This window comes from Phalacrocorax aristotelis, chromosome 13 (assembly GCF_949628215.1).
Source record: "Phalacrocorax aristotelis chromosome 13, bGulAri2.1, whole genome shotgun sequence".
In the NCBI taxonomy this organism is placed as follows: domain Eukaryota; kingdom Metazoa; phylum Chordata; class Aves; order Suliformes; family Phalacrocoracidae; genus Phalacrocorax; species Phalacrocorax aristotelis.
Genome location: NC_134288.1, coordinates 16,813,562 through 16,831,464, shown reverse-complemented (window position 1 = coordinate 16,831,464; position 17,903 = coordinate 16,813,562). Strand labels below are relative to the sequence as shown.

At 43.7% G+C, this 17,903-nt stretch overlaps 1 protein-coding gene across 2 annotated transcripts in view; it reads left to right on the top strand.

Annotated features, from left to right (window-relative positions):
* Nucleotides 1-841: 841 nt before the first annotated feature.
* The window catches only part of TSHZ2 (teashirt zinc finger homeobox 2), a 234,176-nt gene continuing 217,114 nt past the window's right edge, over nt 842-17,903 (top strand). For both annotated transcript variants that reach the window (XM_075108960.1, XM_075108961.1), the window contains exon 1: nt 842-1,707. In XM_075108960.1, the coding sequence (XP_074965061.1) occupies nt 1,668-1,707 (40 nt within the window). In that variant the 5' untranslated portion in view covers nt 842-1,667. The remainder of the gene's footprint in view (nt 1,708-17,903) is intronic.

Sequence of the window (17,903 nt, the reverse complement as noted above, 5' to 3'; positions counted from 1 at the left end):
GTGGTTTGGGGGTGAGCGGGGGGTTGGGAGTGTGGGTTTGGGGTGAGCGGGGGGGTTGGGCGGGTGGTTTGGGGTGAGCGGGGAGGTTGGAGGGGTTGGTTTGGGGGGTGGATTTGGGGTGAGCGGGGGATTGGTGGGGTTTGGGGAGTGGGTTTGTCGTGAGCAGAGAGGTTGGGGGTGTGGGTTTGGGGTAAGTGGGGGGTTGGGGGGTGGTTTTGGGCTGAGCGGGGGGGTTGGGAGGGTGGGTTTGGGGGTGGGTTTGGGGTGAGCAGAGAGGTTGGGGGGTGTGGGGTTTGGGGTGAGTGGGGGGTTGGGGGGTGGTTTTGGGGTGAGCGGGGGGTTGGGAGCGTGGGTTTGGGTGTGGGTTTGGGGTGAGCAGAGAGGTTGGGGGTGTGGGTTTGGGGTGAGTGGGGGGTTGGGGGGTGGTTTTGGGGTGAGCGGGGGGGTTGGGAGCGTGGGTTTGGGTGTGGGTTTGGGGTGAGCAGAGAGGTTGGGGGTGTGGGTTTGGGGTGAGTGGGGGGTTGGGGGGTGGTTTTGGGGTGAGCGGGGGGGTTGGGAGGGTGGGTTTGGGGTGAGCGGGGGGATTGGGAGGGTGGGTTTGGGGGTGGGTTTGGGGTGAGCAGAGAGGTTGGGGGTGTGGGTTTGGGGTTAGCGGGAGGGCTGTGGGGGTGGGTTTGGTGTGAGCGGGGGGTGGGGGGGGCGGCTTTGGGGGGTGGGCGGCGGGGCGGGGGCGGGGGGCGGGCACGCGTGGGGTGGTCCCGGCGGGTGGGGCGGCGGGCGGCCCAGGTGCCGGCGGGCCCTGTCTCTTTAATAAACTGCTCTGCCGCCCGTCTGCGCGGAGTAAATTTCATCCTGTCATCGGGTCGCGGAGGAGGAGTTTGTTAATGTTCAGTTTGCTCAGTGGATCGATGTTTGCTGGCATCGCCTCGCCCTGCCTGTGTGTGTGCGCGTGTGTGTGCGTGTGTGTGTGTGCGCGTGTGTGTGCGCGTGTGTGCGCGCGTGTGTGCGCGCGTGTGAGTGTGTGTGCGTGAGCCCGCGGGTGCCAGATTTCCTCCCATCCCGCGCCTCCCCGCCCGCTCCCACATCACTCACTGCCTGGCATCTGACAGCACGGAACCTGCAGCGCTCCGCACACGCACACACCCCGCACGCCCGGGCACCGCTCCGCCATACAGCCCTGCCAGCAGGAGGAGGAGGAGGAGGAGGAGGAGAGGAGAGGAGAGGAAAGGGAGGAAGCAGCCAGCCCCACAGTCTTTCCAGAGCTGCCTTTTTTTTTTTTTTCTTTCCCTTTTTTAATATATACATATCTATTTTGTTATTTATTTATTACCGTTCTCTGGCACTGTGGGCGCCTTTCATTTGCTCCTGAGCTCGGATGTTTGAATCAAAGCAAAGCAAGTGTTGCAACAGTTAAAAAAAAAAAAGCCAACCAAAAAAAAAAAAAAAAAAAAAAAGAGAGAGCGAGAGAAAGAAAGAAACCTAGATCTCTAAAATAAAATAACCCCCAAGCAGGTTCCTATCAGTGGAGTGGGAAGGCGGGGGGCAGGGGAGGCTGGGGGGGGGTGTCGGGGAGAGCAGCTCAGAGGCAGAGGCAGAGGAACACGGCTCAGGAGCGTCTCAGGGCTCTCGGATCTGGGGACAGAAGTGAGATTGGAGAAAGTAGAGCGATGCCAAGGAGGAAACAGCAAGCACCCAAACGGGCTGCAGGTAAGGAGAAGCCATCCACTTACACAGCCTCTGTCTCTCCACTCCTTCCAATCCTAACCCCCATCTTTATTATTATTTAGGGTCACCCTTGCTTTTCCGGGCTGAATCTTTATTTATTTACCGCCCTCCCCCTCCCTCTCCCTCCCGAACTCCGCGGAGCCGGTTTTGGTGCCTCCCGCCAGGCTCCGGGCTCTGACACGGGCTGTCCGTGTGTCTGTCCCCTTCCACCCGCTCCCCGTCCGCCCCGGCCAAACTTTTCCCCCCAACTTTCTTCTCCTCGGCTCCCCTTCTCCCCTTGCCCCCACCGAACCGAAAGCAGCCTTCCCTTCGCTTCCCGCTCTAGCCTTTTTTTTTAAATTTATTATTATTTTCTGACCTCCCCCCCCCCCCCCCCCCCCATTCCTGGCGGTTTTTGTTTTTAAAACGCGCGTTTCGCGAGGTGGGTCGCTGTGTTTAATCGCGTATTTCGCCGTGTTTCTGGTGGCGGTGCTGGCCGGGTGTGTGTGTGTGTGTGTGTGTGTGTGTGCCTTGTGTACGCCTGAAATAGTACAGGGACTGTCTCTGCTGATGAACCCGGTGGGGAAGTTCAGCCTTTGATCATCAGTGGTGAAAATTGCAACAGGAAATAAAATGAAACGTTCTGACTGTTAGAAGACAATCCACATTTTCAAATCAAATCCTCCTTTTGTTTTGTAGCCGAGTTTATATATTTGCCCATGCCAAGTGGTTTTGCAATTTATTCTTTTTTTTTTTTTCTTTTTTTTCTGAAGAAGAAAATAGTTTGCAACTTTGGAAGTGTTTTGTTTTGTCGTTTGTAGGGTGTTCTTTTTCTTTTGGGGGCCAAGAAAAAGAAACAGACGAGTGGGCCTGTGTAGTAAATCTTTTCAAAGAGTTTTCTTTCAGGCTGCTTGATTGCTTTTTATTTTTTTTTTTTAATAGTGTGGTGGGGTTTTGTTTCTGGGAAGCGCAATATGGAAGTTCATTTTTCTTCTGCCAGACCCACCCACTGAAAAATCAGCTTTCCAGTTGATTGCCAGCTTTGATTTGACATTTGATTGATCACCTGTCATCTTGCTGCCTTTGATCTATTCATTCTTGATATATATCAATAAATCACTCACCATGGTAACCCAAGTGCCAATGACGTAAGGCTTGCCCTCTAGATTCTCTTAGCCAGACATGCACAATTATTATCTTGTTTGGCTTTTAATGTAGGCGGGTTTTTTCCCTTCTTTTTTTTTTTTCTTTGTGCCCTTCATCAGATGAGTTCTCTCAAGAAAACTAATATTTTATGGTTTTAATTCACAAATGGTTTACTAATTTTTCCTCCCCCTTCTGAATATTTCCTGGGTGTAGCATATTATATGTGGGACAAAATGTATGGGCAAGTTTAGTGCCATACTTGAATAAACTTTGGAAAGTAGTGCTTGGGATTCATTCAAAGGTAAACGTTATCTCAGAGAAGCTGGGACACGCATAACTTTTATAAACTTACATATTTTGCCGTACCGTGTAGGCGTAGGACAGTGGTGTGCAGGCAGAGCCTTTGGGATGTGACCAATGAATGCACCTATGCAGGTTGCTGGTGTGATTCCTGGCAAGCAAAGATCCCCTTTAACCATACATAACAGCCAAGCTAGAAATGCGTGTGTGCGCGCGCGTGTGTGTGTATCTGTATTTGGAAGAACTCTCTGATGAGTTGCTATTATTGTTTAATTCACAAAGAGGTGATATCAGAATAAGGCATTAACGTTTTCAACTTGCAGGATAAATAGCTGTTTTTTCATGGATGCTGATCATCACAGTGACAGTGCTAGAATTGCTCCTTTTTTCTCCCTGTCAGGAGTATGAGGCTTCATTCTATTTTGTTTTTAAAGTAGAATTTTCACTTGGAATGCGTGTACTGCCTTTTCGTAGAAGGGGCACCCTGCTCTTTTTTAGAAACATAGGCTACAGAGTAAGTAAATCTCTGCGAGCAAAGCCCAGGCTGTTGTTTCCTGGGATTTCCCTGCTGAGAATACAGTAAGACATGTTTTCATCCAGAACGCTTCAGTGTTTTTGAGAATCCTTATGACGAGGTAGAAATTTGAAGGACCACAATCACATCTGTCCTTTCTTATTCTCATTATAAAACGTGCATCGCTCTTCAGCGGTGCGTTTCTTTGATTATATTTGTCCTCAGAGCGCTGTTGTTTCAGGTGAGCAAAATACTGCAAATGCAGTCCAGTTCCACCCAGCGTAATGGGTTTGAAGTGGGTTTATACATTTGCAGTAGTCCTCCTGCTCTGAAGTTGGCTTCGTGTGTTAGCGGGGAGCAGGGGGGGTTTCAAAGAGCAGACGTGCCTGTTGTATATAGTACTTAAAACTGACTTTCATTTTCAGGGATAGCACTGAGGTTCTGTTTTGTATGGTGAAAAATACCTCAGAGTGACAGTAGACAGACTGTGCAATAGGAAATGAATCACTGATCAAGGCTGAGAGCAAAGCCTCTTATTCCTTTTATTTAAAGGAGTTAATACGTTATATGCTCCTTAATTTTCCCTTTTATTTATTTTTAGTGGTACAAGTTCAAAGGTATCAGTTGCACTGCATTTTGTCTTGATGGCAGCAGAGATATTGAAGAGAAGTTTGCAACTTTTAGCTTCTTTAGATAGTTCATCTCCAACGGAAGAAAAATGCTAAGGCTTATGATTCTGGACATGCCTGCTTTTGTCGTTGCTTCAAATTAAATACTATGCACAACTGTAAATAATTACTACCATGCACTGACTTTGAAAGCAGGTTTCTAGTTTGATTAATGAATAATGTAAAGGTTAGAGAGAACCAGTGAGTGAATCAGAAGTGAAGTCCTGCTGCTAGATGAGAATCTATCCAGAGAAATATACATGGCAATTTTGTCCTTTTCTATTATTAATTTTAAGCCTTGTATTCCTAAGAAATATATTACAGACCACTGCAATGAAACGGGGTGATGTAGCTGGATAAATGGGGCACTGTTTGTGTTTGATGATGGGCGTTTTTGATCTCAAATTACACTTTTGGAGACACTTTATTTCACATCAACACTGAAACCATGTCAAATGCATTGCGATCTTCCCAGGGCCGAATCTTTCTGAATCGTCCTTCCTTTTTGAGATTGTCATTTCCATTTCGATAATTCTTGAAGCAGGCTAGTTACAGCTCATCATATCAGTGCCTGCTTTAGGATCATACTTGTGTTTACAATAAACAACGCATTTGTGTTGTAGCTTTCACCCAAATGAATCACAAAGGGCTTTGCAAACTGTGGGCCTAATTCTTCTCTTGCTCAGGTGCAAATCAAAAATAGCTTTACTGGCAGCATCAGTGCAGTTGCAATGAGTACTGCCTGCTCCTGCGAGTAAGAAGAGACTCAGACCCAGAAAGTACTTCATCCTTCAATGAAATGCAGCCACCTCTGGGGCAGAAGTCTTGTAACGATTCCATAACAAATGGTAATATATTAACAGAAGGGTGGAAAAAGGGTGGGAGCAAAGCAGAATTGCTATTCAGATTTTATTCCTAGGGGTATGAAATAGCTTTCAAACACAATTTCACTGGATTAAACTCTCCTTTCCCGTGCAGCTTGTTTAAATGTGCATATTTTATTTTGCGATCATGAATTGCTAGTTTGCTTTTTTAAAGCCTGCAAAGAGGGATCTGGACTGAACGCCTTTTCCGGCTGCAATTTTGTATTTCTTCTTTGCTTTCTCTCCCAGCCCCAGTAGGCTATCTAAGAACCAAAGCTCTGGAAAAGTACAGCAGAAACAGATATCGGTCGCATTTATTTTGTGTGTTGGAGCTGCAGAATAACGCAGTTTTCTTTTTGGAAGAGTCCTCACAGAGCAGCAAAGAGAAGACGGTTACAGTCAGTACTTTAAAGCTGCAGTTCGCACCTTAGTAGTACAAGGTTATTTAAAACAGAAACATATTTAGAAAGTAAAATTCTGCGTCTACAGAGAGCAGACTGAATGACCGGCTAGGTCCGACAGGTATATTTCTGCGATGAAAGGAAGCGATATATACATGTATTAATAACCAAGAGCGCTGTGGCTTTTCGAGTATTACTTGTATCCTTTATCACAGGGGCAAGAGAGGCAGGTTCCAAGCAAGCAGGACTGAATGAAACTGTAGAAATGGCAGCACTGCTTTGTTTAAACATCCTCCAGAAAAGCAAGTGCACATCAAAACCACCTAAATAGCTCGTGCCTCAGAACCTTTCAGTTACTGTGCACACCGCGATGCTGACAGATGACAAAAAAGGCAAGGTGTTCACAAACAAGAGGAGCCTTTAAATCCTGGTTAATTAAATATATTCCAAAATAGGTACTTTTGCAAGTATAGAGGCACCAAAATTAGTCGCCATCTGCGTTGAATTCTGGAATCGGCTACTAAGCCCGAAGCTGCTATGCAATTTTTTCCCATGTCAAAACTCAGACCTGAATGGGACAATATGGAATCACGTTTGTTTTAGTTACTCTTTCCTTATTTCAATTTTACTCTCACATATCAAAGCACAGTATATTATCACTACGTAAAGCGTGGGGCTCACCAGGAGTTCAGCCCCTGTGACTGTGATAGAAAAGATGTTTCCATCAGTAAATGACGCAATTTTATAGCACTTTTAAAAACATATTGATCCTCAGAAATTCTTTTGCAGAAATGCTCTCCCTCTTCTGCGCTTCCCTATTTGAAAAGCCCATTTTCTTTGAAACGGCAGGATTTTGGTATTTCCTCCCGGCACTTTTTCCTCCTGGTTTTTGCTCTCGTTAGTAGCACCCAGGTCAAGTAACTGTTTCCCCTAGAAGAGGTCCCTGGAGTTCCTCCGTAGCGCTGGGCCAGGGTGAGCCTTTCTCCCCTCATTTTACTTCCCATCCCGATGAGGACATCACTCCCAGAGAGCAACTCCAGACTCGTGGGGGAAAAAAAAAGCTGTCAGTTGCTGTGGCTGCAATTCCCAACTTAGCAGCAGCAGAGGGAATGGAACTGTACTCTATCAATTACAGTTGGAACCAGAGGCTAAACACTTATTGTGTTAAGCTATTGTGCAGATCTTAAGAGCTCAAATGTAAAAAAAATATCATGTCAGCTAGTGGAGGGGAGAGTAAGGCCTGGTCCTTCTACCGGATGACGTATTACTAGCAAAGGCAAAGTAAAATAATTCAAATTCTGTTTAATGCCTCTCAGTTTGAGACATGTGTGTACCATACTATGTCTTAAAAAAGGGGGTTCCTACTGACTTTACTGCTAAAATAAGCCTTTGCCTTTCCCTCTTCTCTGCAAAATGAAAATATTTGTGAAGTTTTACCTCTAAAGCGTGCTCATGCAAGCAGAGAGACATTTTCATCTGTCTCCGAATCTGATACAGGAGTCAATTGGAAACACATTACACTCTCAGCTGAAGTCTTACATTTCATTCGTGCAAGAGCAGTGATTTTTCATTACCTATTTAATTACAATAATTTACATGAGAGTGGGTCCAGTTCTGCAGCTCTTACTCAGCACTTTGCTTCAGTGGGTAACTGGCCTGTGTAAAGACTGTCTTTGTAAGACTGGGCTGTTTAGCTATGAAATTAAATATACATGTTTTCGTTACTAATATTTTGCCTCTGAAGAGGGACCAGGTTCTACCATTAAGCCTTAAATCTAGGGAGAGTTCTGCTTGTAATGTGTGTTACTAATGGTTGCATGCTATTCTTTTCTAAAGCCTGTACGACTGAGATATTTTGCTTGCTCGGCTAACTTCACTTCTCAAACACGTTTCCATTCTCTGTGTTAATTATCAAATGCTGTTTCTTGATACCAGTAGATGATACGGTCTTTTTAAGAATCCCTTTTTTAACGTACAGCGTTACGTTGTGCACACGAGCAGCAGCTCTCAAGCGAATGCATGAAGGCGGTTTTGCAAATCGGAAGCCTAAAAGTTCCGTGTAGTTTTAGGGACTAAAATCAGTTCTTTCTCATTAAGGTGACCTCTCATTCGGGGCTGTTGGATCTTGGCACCGAGTCATTTTTACCATGTTGTAATAACGGCTTCTGCGACTCAGAAATACCTTGACAGCAAATGGTGTATTTTTTAAGGTTTCAAGGAGAAACGCATCATAGAAGCACACTGTTTCCCATTAGATTTACACATCCCTCTTTAACTGTTGCTGGCTTTTCATCCATTACCTTGTGAGGTTTTTCAGGCAAAAAGGAGTGGAAAAACTGGTCTTGTGATCTAAGTGTTGCATTAAGTGTTTCATTTAGAAAAATGAAGAGTATCTTTGTTTCCCTTAAAAGAAATGTTTTCCCCCTTTGCCCTAGGAAAAACAAAGTCACAACAATAGCTTCAAAATGACAAGATTAGATTGTGAAGAATACAGAGCTTGTAACATGCAGCACCCGTCGGTCCCAAGCACTGGTAAAATTCCACAGTTAAACAGAGCAAACAGTCCTAAAGGTATTGGAAATAGACCCTCTTCAGGTTTGCAGACATATATACCTGCAAAAAGGAGAGACAAACGCCTGCCTGGGAGAGAGATGTGCTAGTCTTATTGATATGAGCTGCAAAGTTCTGTTGTTTAGAGCAATATTTGATTATCCCGCCAAGATTTGCCCAAATGTTAAAACTCCTGTGATGTTTGGAGTTGTGTACACCGAAGGTGTTTATTTTCTTTAAACCCGCAGCTCCTGGAGTCTGGTGATCATGCAAGCGCCCAAGATGCATTTTAAAATGAAAATTTATTTTAAACACCTTGCCATGGAGAACTAAGGAGCTTGAAAACACACAGCCTAAGAGTTCTTATGCCGGAAGAAAAATGCCGTGATTCTCAAAGTGACTGTTTTTAACATCTCAAAATTTTCAGCTAGTCTTATGATTTCTGAGGGCGTGCATTGTGATTTTTTTAACGCACAAGGTTGGCAATATCACTTCTGACTTATTCTGATGATGAAGTGGTGTATGTGTCTGCGTATATAATTATACACATAATACCACTAAACAAAATACGTAAGATAATGATGCAGCGCAGTTAGGTGAGTCGTAGCTCTGAATTTGTATTGCTATAAACAAAGCAGTTTTGAGAAATCAGACCATCGGTTCTTGAGGAGTGGCTTTCAGTTGCAGTTTTGTGGAGATTGTTTGTAGTGGCAATTAAATTGAGAAAGTTAATAAACTGTTCTTTAAAGCCTAAACAGTTGCAAGACCTATGAGGAATGCACAGCCTGCCTTTTTTCCAGACATAATCAGTCTCAACTTTATTGAAAAAAAATTTACAACTAGCAACATTAATGCTGTATTTTTATTGTATTAATGCAAATGAGATGCTGACTTCTTTCTTTCATCTCTATGGCTTGTATCTATGATAGCTGTATGTTATTGCTTTCTGAGTTCTGTAAACTGCTATCATCTAGTGATACTGAGGCTCATTAAAGTTGCTCACGATGCTAGTGACTATGGGAGGCATCCTTAGCTCTAGGTACCTATAGAAAAGCAAAACTACTGAGTATATGGGGAAAAGTAATCCAGATCAGCCCTTCCGTTCCCATTTTGGGGAACTCTTAAAATGGATAGGTCAAACAGGAAGAAAAAACTTGCAGGAAGGACTGCGTAGTGGGAAGAATAGGCTGTTTCTTATACACATCCCCACCTGACAAAGATGAAGAGCAATAAAGTTTTAAGGAGCTTTCTGGCCCTTCCTGCATCTCTCTCAAAAGACTCATGCATGTAAAACAGAAAAGGGGCAATTTTGCACAGGCCTAATATTCCAGCACAATATAATCGGAACTCTTTCTGCTTGCTTTTTAAGTCTCTCTGTTCATATAAAATTAAGACCCACTTATCTTAAATTGTAGTAAATCTCATTCAATATTGCTTCCATAACTTAAAAAATGCTGTTAAATATTCCCAGAGCAACTTTGCTGAAGTGATATTTGGTCTGTTTATGTGGAATCAGTGCAGAATTTCTATCGAAAAAGGAGCAGCACACAGTTCTTGTTTTTAATGAAAATAATTAAATTCTCTGGAATACCTTAATAGCAAAGATGTTTTTTTTCTAGTCAAACTCTGCTTAGAGGAGATGAGAATGAAAATCTGCACATCGGTGCAGTTTGGTATGTGCAGACAACAAGCCCATTTCTATCCCTCGCCCTCCACTTGGACAGAGGTAATATTTTTTGGTAGAAAGATTTTTCTCTGGATTTTCCATATATAAATAATTTTGTGTGAATTACACTGGGAATCATCACCACAATTCATAAGGCCTGCGATTTTCTTTGTACATACAGGAAGAACTCATTTGCTTCCCGCAGCGTGAGTGGACTTCACAGAAAAGAGCTGGGTCTTTTCATGATGGACAGTTTTCTATCAAAGAAACATAAACTTACGCTAGCTGGCATCTTGGTCTACTCAAATTAATTTTTTTATGTGTCTTTCAGCCATGTCATAACATTTATAAGCATGCTACAAATAGCATTAACTTAACATATGAAAGGTGAAAGAAGCTAAGTAGTTATATTGATCATCTAGCATTAAATGCTACAAAAATTAAAAGCTTTCTAGTGCTTTTGAATATCTGCATGGTTCCTGCTCATACATGTGTGCTCTGTTAGGCAGTGTGGTGATATTTCTTCATACTTAGCACCTTTCTTCCAAGGTTTTCTTACTAATGCTATGCACTCCTCAGAATAACCCCAGTGAAGTAGAATATCTTTCCCTGTTTTACAATAAGGCAAACTGAAGCCAGGAGGTATTAGCTGATTTGCTCAAGGTCAAATGGCATTTGCTCCTAATTCCCTGCTCTAGGTACTAGATCCCATTTCTATTGTTGGCGCACTTCCAGGGGAGAAAGCCAGGCTGGAGGCTCAGGGCATCCCCTGCCTGCAGCTGGGGTGAGGAGGGGGAGCAGCCCAGCTGGGGCTCCAGGGGGTCGGCCCTGGAGGGGAGCTCGAGGGGCAGCTGCATCCCTTTTGCGCAACATCTCGTGGCGGAGGAGGCGGCACTTTGCTCTTGTCCAGGAGCTCCCAAAAGTGGGAGGACTCATTGTCAAAGACAGCAGAGCTCTGTTAGCTCTGTTAACAAGCCAAGGGAGCTCTACTAGGCAATAGTTTCAAGCAGAATAATTTAAGTTCTTTAACTTCCCTAAAACATCCTTGGATGCATCTTTGGTCAGTGCTAAGTTTCAGGACCAAATAATTCGGTTACGGTTACTTTCCCCCCATGTAATGTTCTACATTTCTCTGTCAGACCTGGGATCTAGCTTTGTATTTCTCATGGTATATAATGCATTGCCCTGAGAAGTATGAAAAACCTGGTCTAGTTGTAACTAAACAGGACATACACATTTTCCTCCTCCCAGACTGCCAGAGGTGGTTGGAAATCTCTGGTAATAAAGTTTGAGCCTCTGATCTTTGTAAGTTGGCTTCTGATGTTAAGAGTCTAAATCCTTACGTGGGCATCTAAAAAGACACCTGAATTTTCCAAAGCTTTTAGCACTGAGCAGTTCCCATGGACCTTCCGCAGTTCCCTTTCTGGTGTAAACAGCCTTGATCAAGGGCAGAATTGTTTTTCTAAAGTGGAGATGTATGTATTGCCTATAGAAGAAATATGATGCAAGTAATAGCCTATGGATTCATTAAGGATTGTTTATGTTTATTATCTCACTATATTACCTTTCAGGAACTGTTGTTTCAGCCATTATATTGACAGGAACTCAGGATAAATCTTAGATAACATAGGGCTAATCTGCCATACCTGGGCGACCACCTGCTACCCTCTCGAACAGAGGCCAGATCGTTTGTTGCCAAATCACCAGGTAGGGCTTTCTCCTCCGGAGCTGGGGACTTGGGAAGCTCTCCCGTGGCTCTTTTTCATGTGGAAATTAATGCTTGCCTCTGTTTCTGAATAGTAGGTTATTAGAGTTCGTATGCAAATTCCAGGATGGGAATTTGTCTCTCTTTGATAATTGATATTATAATATATATTTGTAGTGGTCCAAAGTCCTTGAGCTTGAGCCTTGTACACATAGTTTATGTTTATTTCTTACTGCTATTAACTGTAATTTAGTTGTTGACGCCTTTCATTGCCTTAGATTGAAGGGAGCGGCTTACCCCATTGCCCCTCCACAAACAGTGCCCTTTTAGGGTCCCTTATCCTGTATCCTTGCCCAGACATTTCCTAGCCTGTCAAATACTGTAATTTTATTCCTTACAGATCATTCACAGTACGTCTCCTGTTGCACACACAAATAAGGAACAAATGCAATCAGGATGCATCATCGTTTAGCATAACAAATAAAAGCCGATCTGTGCAGATTTCCCTTAAAGCATCTCTTAACATGTATTGTCAAAATGTCTGAAGATGTCTTTTACTCATAAGCGTTTAATTATTTGTGACAATTAAACTAATATTCAGATTAGGGAAAAATGAGGTTATTAAATATTTTCTCTTGTCAAAAGCTAACAAAATGTCACCTGACATAGCAAAATCCTTCAATTTTGTCTTTCAAACATACCTTGTAACTGAAAAAGCACTTGGACAAAATTACAGGGCCTCATTTCACACTTTGGATCCACAAATGGATTTGGTATTGAATTTGAGGAAATTGTGTTTTAAAGACCAGACCAAAATTAAAGGGCACATCATTAAAGTGTATATCAGGAATGAGAGGCTGAATAATCAATTAATAAAAAGGAGTTCCTAGCAATTTTTAAGTCTGCACTGAAATTTAAGGCCAAGGGCCCCTCTGACTGGATCAAGGACTCAGACCTGGGTTTTGTAGCCAGTTATTGTTTTACTTGTGCATGAGAAAAAACAGCTGAAATAACACAGACCAAGTTATCAACCTATTCCATGTTCAGAATTATAGATTTTTTATGTGTTGTTTTTGTCTGATGATGCCTCTAGCTGGATGGATAGTTTGAACCGAAGAGGCAATGTGCTGTGGATGGGGCAGAAAAAGTAGTCAACACTGCTGCCCAGGGCTCAGCACCTTCACCTGCCTGGCAGCCATTTAATGCGGTAAAAGTTCAGCTGTGGGATAACAAAAAGGGGAAAGAAACCCAGGGAAGATCTTGAAAAGACCAGAAAACCAATGGAGGCCTTGCGAGCACTGTTGTATGGGTGCTGGAGTACTGCATAGCCCCGGGCACTGCAACAATAACATCTGTATTATGGGCGCAACAGTTCCTATAATACCATTTGTTTGGGGTTTTGTGCTGAGAGGCTTGATTTCTACTGGTTTTAATGTGTTCAGTTCTGAGCTGCTCAGAGCAACCATTTCCATTGTCAAAATCTGTGTTTTCTTTCTTAAAATATTCTTCCTGAAATTTAGGGTAGGATGTTGTTTGGCAAAAAATTAAAAGACATGCATCAGGGTTTATTTCAAAACTGTGGGACCACTATGCTTTCTGGCAGTGACGTGAACATTTTTCAGAGATATCTTCTGCTTTCCCTGAGAAATCCACCCAAATTTGACTGACTTACAAAGTCTGAAAGTTGCTGTTGCCAAAGAATTTTTAGAAGGTGACACAGCATTCTCCGACGTGCCATCTCCACCACGCATGCTCTGGTCTTGGTTTCTCTTTTTCAATTACATTCCCTTAAAATACATTTTAGCTGGGGATAAGTAGGACAATTGCTTTCCCTGCTGCAGGGACAGCGATGGGTCTGAGCAGCCAAAGGAGAACGTGGAAGCGGTCTGTGTTGTGCATTTAGCTGGAGCCCAGGCCCTGAGATGGGAAGCAGGGAAATTTAGCATGCAGAACATGGACAAGCAGGGGTAAGGACAGGAGCAGAGAGCATAAAATTATTGAATATCTGTAGAAAACGGTGGTAAAAATGTATACTTGACTCCATTGCCCGCTCAACGTAGAGCATGATGTTCATCATTAGCTCTTGCAGTGAATGCATCTTAACGGTTTCTGTCCGGATTAAGTCCGGGTGGAAATAAAGGTGGTTCCACATGTGCAGGGCTTTCCTCATCTTGCTTTTTCAAAAGACTGGCTTCATCGCAGGCAGGGGAGGGGTGCGTGCAGGGAATTAACCTGCCTCAGCTGGGGAAGAAGGTAGGGTCTGCATGGTTGTGGTGGGAGCGCAGAGCCTGCGGAGCCTGCAGGCCGCAGCGGGGCCCGGCCTGGTGCTCGTGAGATGGGCGCTCAGCCGCAGGGGACCTTCTTCTGTGTGCGAAAAGTAGAAAAATTAACTTAAAATTCACCAGAGCTGTGTCCCCCGCCCCCATCTGTTAAATGGTGGTGGCGATGTCCTGTCCCTGAGGCGCTGTGCGGGTGGTTCAGGAGCGGTCGCGAGGCTGGTGCGAAACACCATGGGAAGGAGGAAAACCCTGATTCCCCGCTGGGGTCTGGAGGGCAGCGAGGCTTGGGACCGCGCCTTGGCTGGCAAGAACTAAACAGGAGTATCGAAGGGTTCTGGCAGCGCACTGAGAGGTTCGTGGAAGCCCTATAGAATGTATAGTGTTACTGTATGTAGGGCAGTCGGGAGGTATGGGCGCGGTGAGCTGCGGAGCTGCCTGGTCAGCAGGCTGGGCGGGCGCGGGGCCTGGGTGAGCGTCACGCTGCAGGTAGGCAGCAACAAAGGGTGGAAACTACTGGCAGTTACGAAGCTGATGTACAAAAGCGAGCAGCTCGGAGAAAATACAAAGAATAATGCCAGGAGTTTCAACCACAGATATCTGTTTAGATAAAGAGGGCCTGTTAGTCTGAGATCTCTTCTCATGCCGCAACATGCAAATTGCAAAGGGCTGATCCATGTGTCGCTGTGTGAGTAACTGCCACTTACTAGGGCAGGCGCTGGGCCCTTGCGACTCCGACTTTTGTTTTACTTGGGGCAGGGGGTTTTATTTTATTAGCTGCCCCATGGGAGATTTTTCATAAAGATTGAACCTTTCTATCTGGAAGCCAGTGACAAAACTTGCACCAGGATCAGCAAGAGCGGAGCAGGTCGCTTTCAGGATATTATACGGTTTTTTGTCACCTCCCAGATTGGTACATTAAATGACTAAAATCCTGAGAATGTTAATCTAGAAAACAGTCACCCTTGCATTACTCTTTCACTGTTTCTGTGAGCTTATTAGAGATTTTATAAACTTGTGATTTGGGCTAAACAGAGGTAAATCATTTGGAGAAATATTTACAGTGGGGGCAGAGGGATGTTATGATGCCATCAACATCTGGGTTTCCACTTCTTTGGATTAGGGACATTTTACCTTAATCATTCCCAAACATCTCTGCTAAAATCCCTTCTTTCATTTTTTATCACCTATGAGGCATAGCCAGGTGGGTTTTCAATTTGTGTGTGTGTGTGCCTGCGTTAGGGTAAAGTGCTGAAATTTGCTGTTAGAGTGAGTGTATGAACAGCCTCATTTTTATATTTGTCCTCTTTCTTTATAATTGTTTGGAAACATTTTGATTCGGTTAAAATGCGCCATTTTCAATATACAAAGTATGTACAGGGGAACAAGGGAGTGATTATGAGTTTCTCCAAGGAAATAAGCATCTCTTAGCCATCATCCTACAACTGGGAAAGGTCTAATACATGACATCTATATAACTTAACCTAATAATTTCTTTTTTTACAGTGATGTAATGGGGAGAGTGACCTGGACTTTGTAAAAGTTCCCCTACTTACTACAGATTCCCAAGGGCAATGTAACATTCTAGACAGTGTTTTATATGCCCTGATTAAAATGTAACATATTTTTGCATTTCCTGTGCGGTGACCTGTTAGTGCTCATAGACAGAACACTTAAAGAACAGTTACAAGGAGACATTTCCAAATGTGCCTAATATGCACGAGTTTTTATAACATTCTTATTTCATTTGAAATTGCAGCTACAGCAGGAACCATTCAGACGGCGCATTGATTTAACTTTTTAATCCACTGTTTTGCTACGTCAAGTAAAATAAATGTTTGTTTTTAGCTCCGGTTTTTTACATCGCTAAAACTCGTAACTACTTGCTTTAAGCTTGGGATTCTAAAGGGAGCTACATTATCTGAGATTTAAAGCTTGCTTTTTGTAGCTGCTTTCTCACAACTCCCCCAAGAAAAAAAAAAAGTACAAAAGTACAACTTTAGCAAAAAGGGCTTTTATATCTCTATCAATTATAGAAACACCAGCTGCAGTAGATTACAAATGTGTTTGGCTGGTTGTGATGTTGTGTGGGGAAAACTGTCACAAGGAGCTGGATTCTGTTCCCCCAACACCACCGGGATGTCGCGCAGCTCCCCGGGCTGCAGCCGGCACTTCTGTCGAAGCTGGGGTGGGCAAGAGCAGGATCCGGCTCTGGGATTGCCAGATCGCACGCTGCCAGATCTAGCTCTGTACTTGCGCACACATCCTGGCGCTAGAAGTAAATATGGAGCTGTTGAATGTGAGCACAAGTGGTAACCGTGTGTCATTGTGTATGCATGTGTTTGTCTGTGAGCTGAAGCAAAAGCCACACCAATACATCTGTGACCTAGACCAGAGACCGCTGGGGAGATTCACTTCAGTTATTGTTGTTTATTTTTTATGTCCAAGATACCTGTTTACTTATGCTTTCTCAAAGAATAAAGTGGGGATAAAAGGCACCACAGAACAGAAACTGTTTGACTAGCTTGTAAAGGTGAAGTAGCTGGAAGTCATGGAGAAAAGAAATATGGTGCAAAGACAGCAATGCAAGATGGGCAATTTAGCATTTTCAGTGGCCTTGAGCTCAGGAAAAATTAATGCTTCAAAGAGTGTGCAATTCATATTGCTCCACTAATACCCTGGGGTAAAAGGGTAGCAACGTAAGGGCTTTCAGTGGGTTGTGTCTTGGTTACTCTTTCATTTACCTTCGTATGCTTTGGGTGGCTCTGGGAGGACGTGGTTAGGCCCCGGTTTATTTTAACAAAGACAAACTGACATAGCAAAGTTCTGTGTATACTTTACAGCGAAAATGCAATTTTCTATTTTCATTTAATCCCAGTAATGTTGCTGTTTCCAGGCTGTCAAACAGATGAGTGCACTGGAGGACAGTTAGATATGTCTGTCTAGTTCATCTATCAAATCTACCTTGTTTCTATTGTGCCCATCACCATGGTGTCTGGGCAGAAAGCGTCTGCCTCGATTTTGCTTTTTGTCTTTATTGGCTGTGGTAACTTAATTGAGACCTAAGAGCTTTCACATTCATCTGCAACGATAATAACAAAAACATTATCAGAATAATGATTCATTTTTGTACTGTTACTCAGAATTTCCCCTTTCTCTTCTGAGTGTGTTTGACGGGTTGATCATTGGTGCCTTATCTAGAAGAGGTTATATTTTAGAAGTGTTGTATTAAATTGGAGTTTTACCTGAGTCAGCAGTGACTCAAAACTTCATTTGGCTTCTAAAATGAATTCACTCATGTCTTCTAACTTCCTTCTGCTTTTCTCTGCAGAAGCTGACTTCATTTACTAAGCCACCCAGTTTAGCAGCTGCATCTGTTCCGTGACCCTTTGCCATATAAAACATAGGTAAAGGTAATAAAAAGTAATAGAAACTGTGGCTTCAAAAATTATATCTTCATTTGGAAGCCCTGGTTTCTGTTAAATTTAATTACTTCTCTCTCTGCCATTTAGGTAAGAATGCATCGTAAGACATAAGTGAGCAGTTTTTCAAAAGCAGAGGCCTGAGGTCCATGCAGGGGGGAGAAAAACTCCCACTGCTGGTTAGCTGTGCCTGTGCACGTGGTTATCACAATCTGCATGCACACACGGGGGGAATGTGCTGCAACGGGCCCTGTGGTGCTGCCAGCCTGCACAACCATCCCGTCAGGGCGAGTGGCCGTGGTAATTTAGAGATGTGTCTGCCAGGCAGGCAGTGGCATCTGCACGGTGGTGTGCCACCTTCTGCTTTTGAAAAATGTGGCCTGAGTAGTAATCAGTCTGCAGAAGTCAATAAACTCGTGTTGAAGAGGCTGAGTAACCAGCGCGGTGCTTGCTGAGGGCCTGGATTCACTGTGGGTTCACTGAAGACACTTCAAATGTAGGTTTCTCAGTTATAATTGAATTTGATCTCAGCTGTACAGTTACATACAGCCCCTTTTCTACTCCTCTCCTACGTGTGTTGAAAGTGTCTTTATAAACCTACCCCTCAAAGATAATTTCATTGAGAGCCAGACGTTTCGTACGTGACAGTGATTTCTAATCCCATCTGGACTGGCAGATCGCAGGTTCC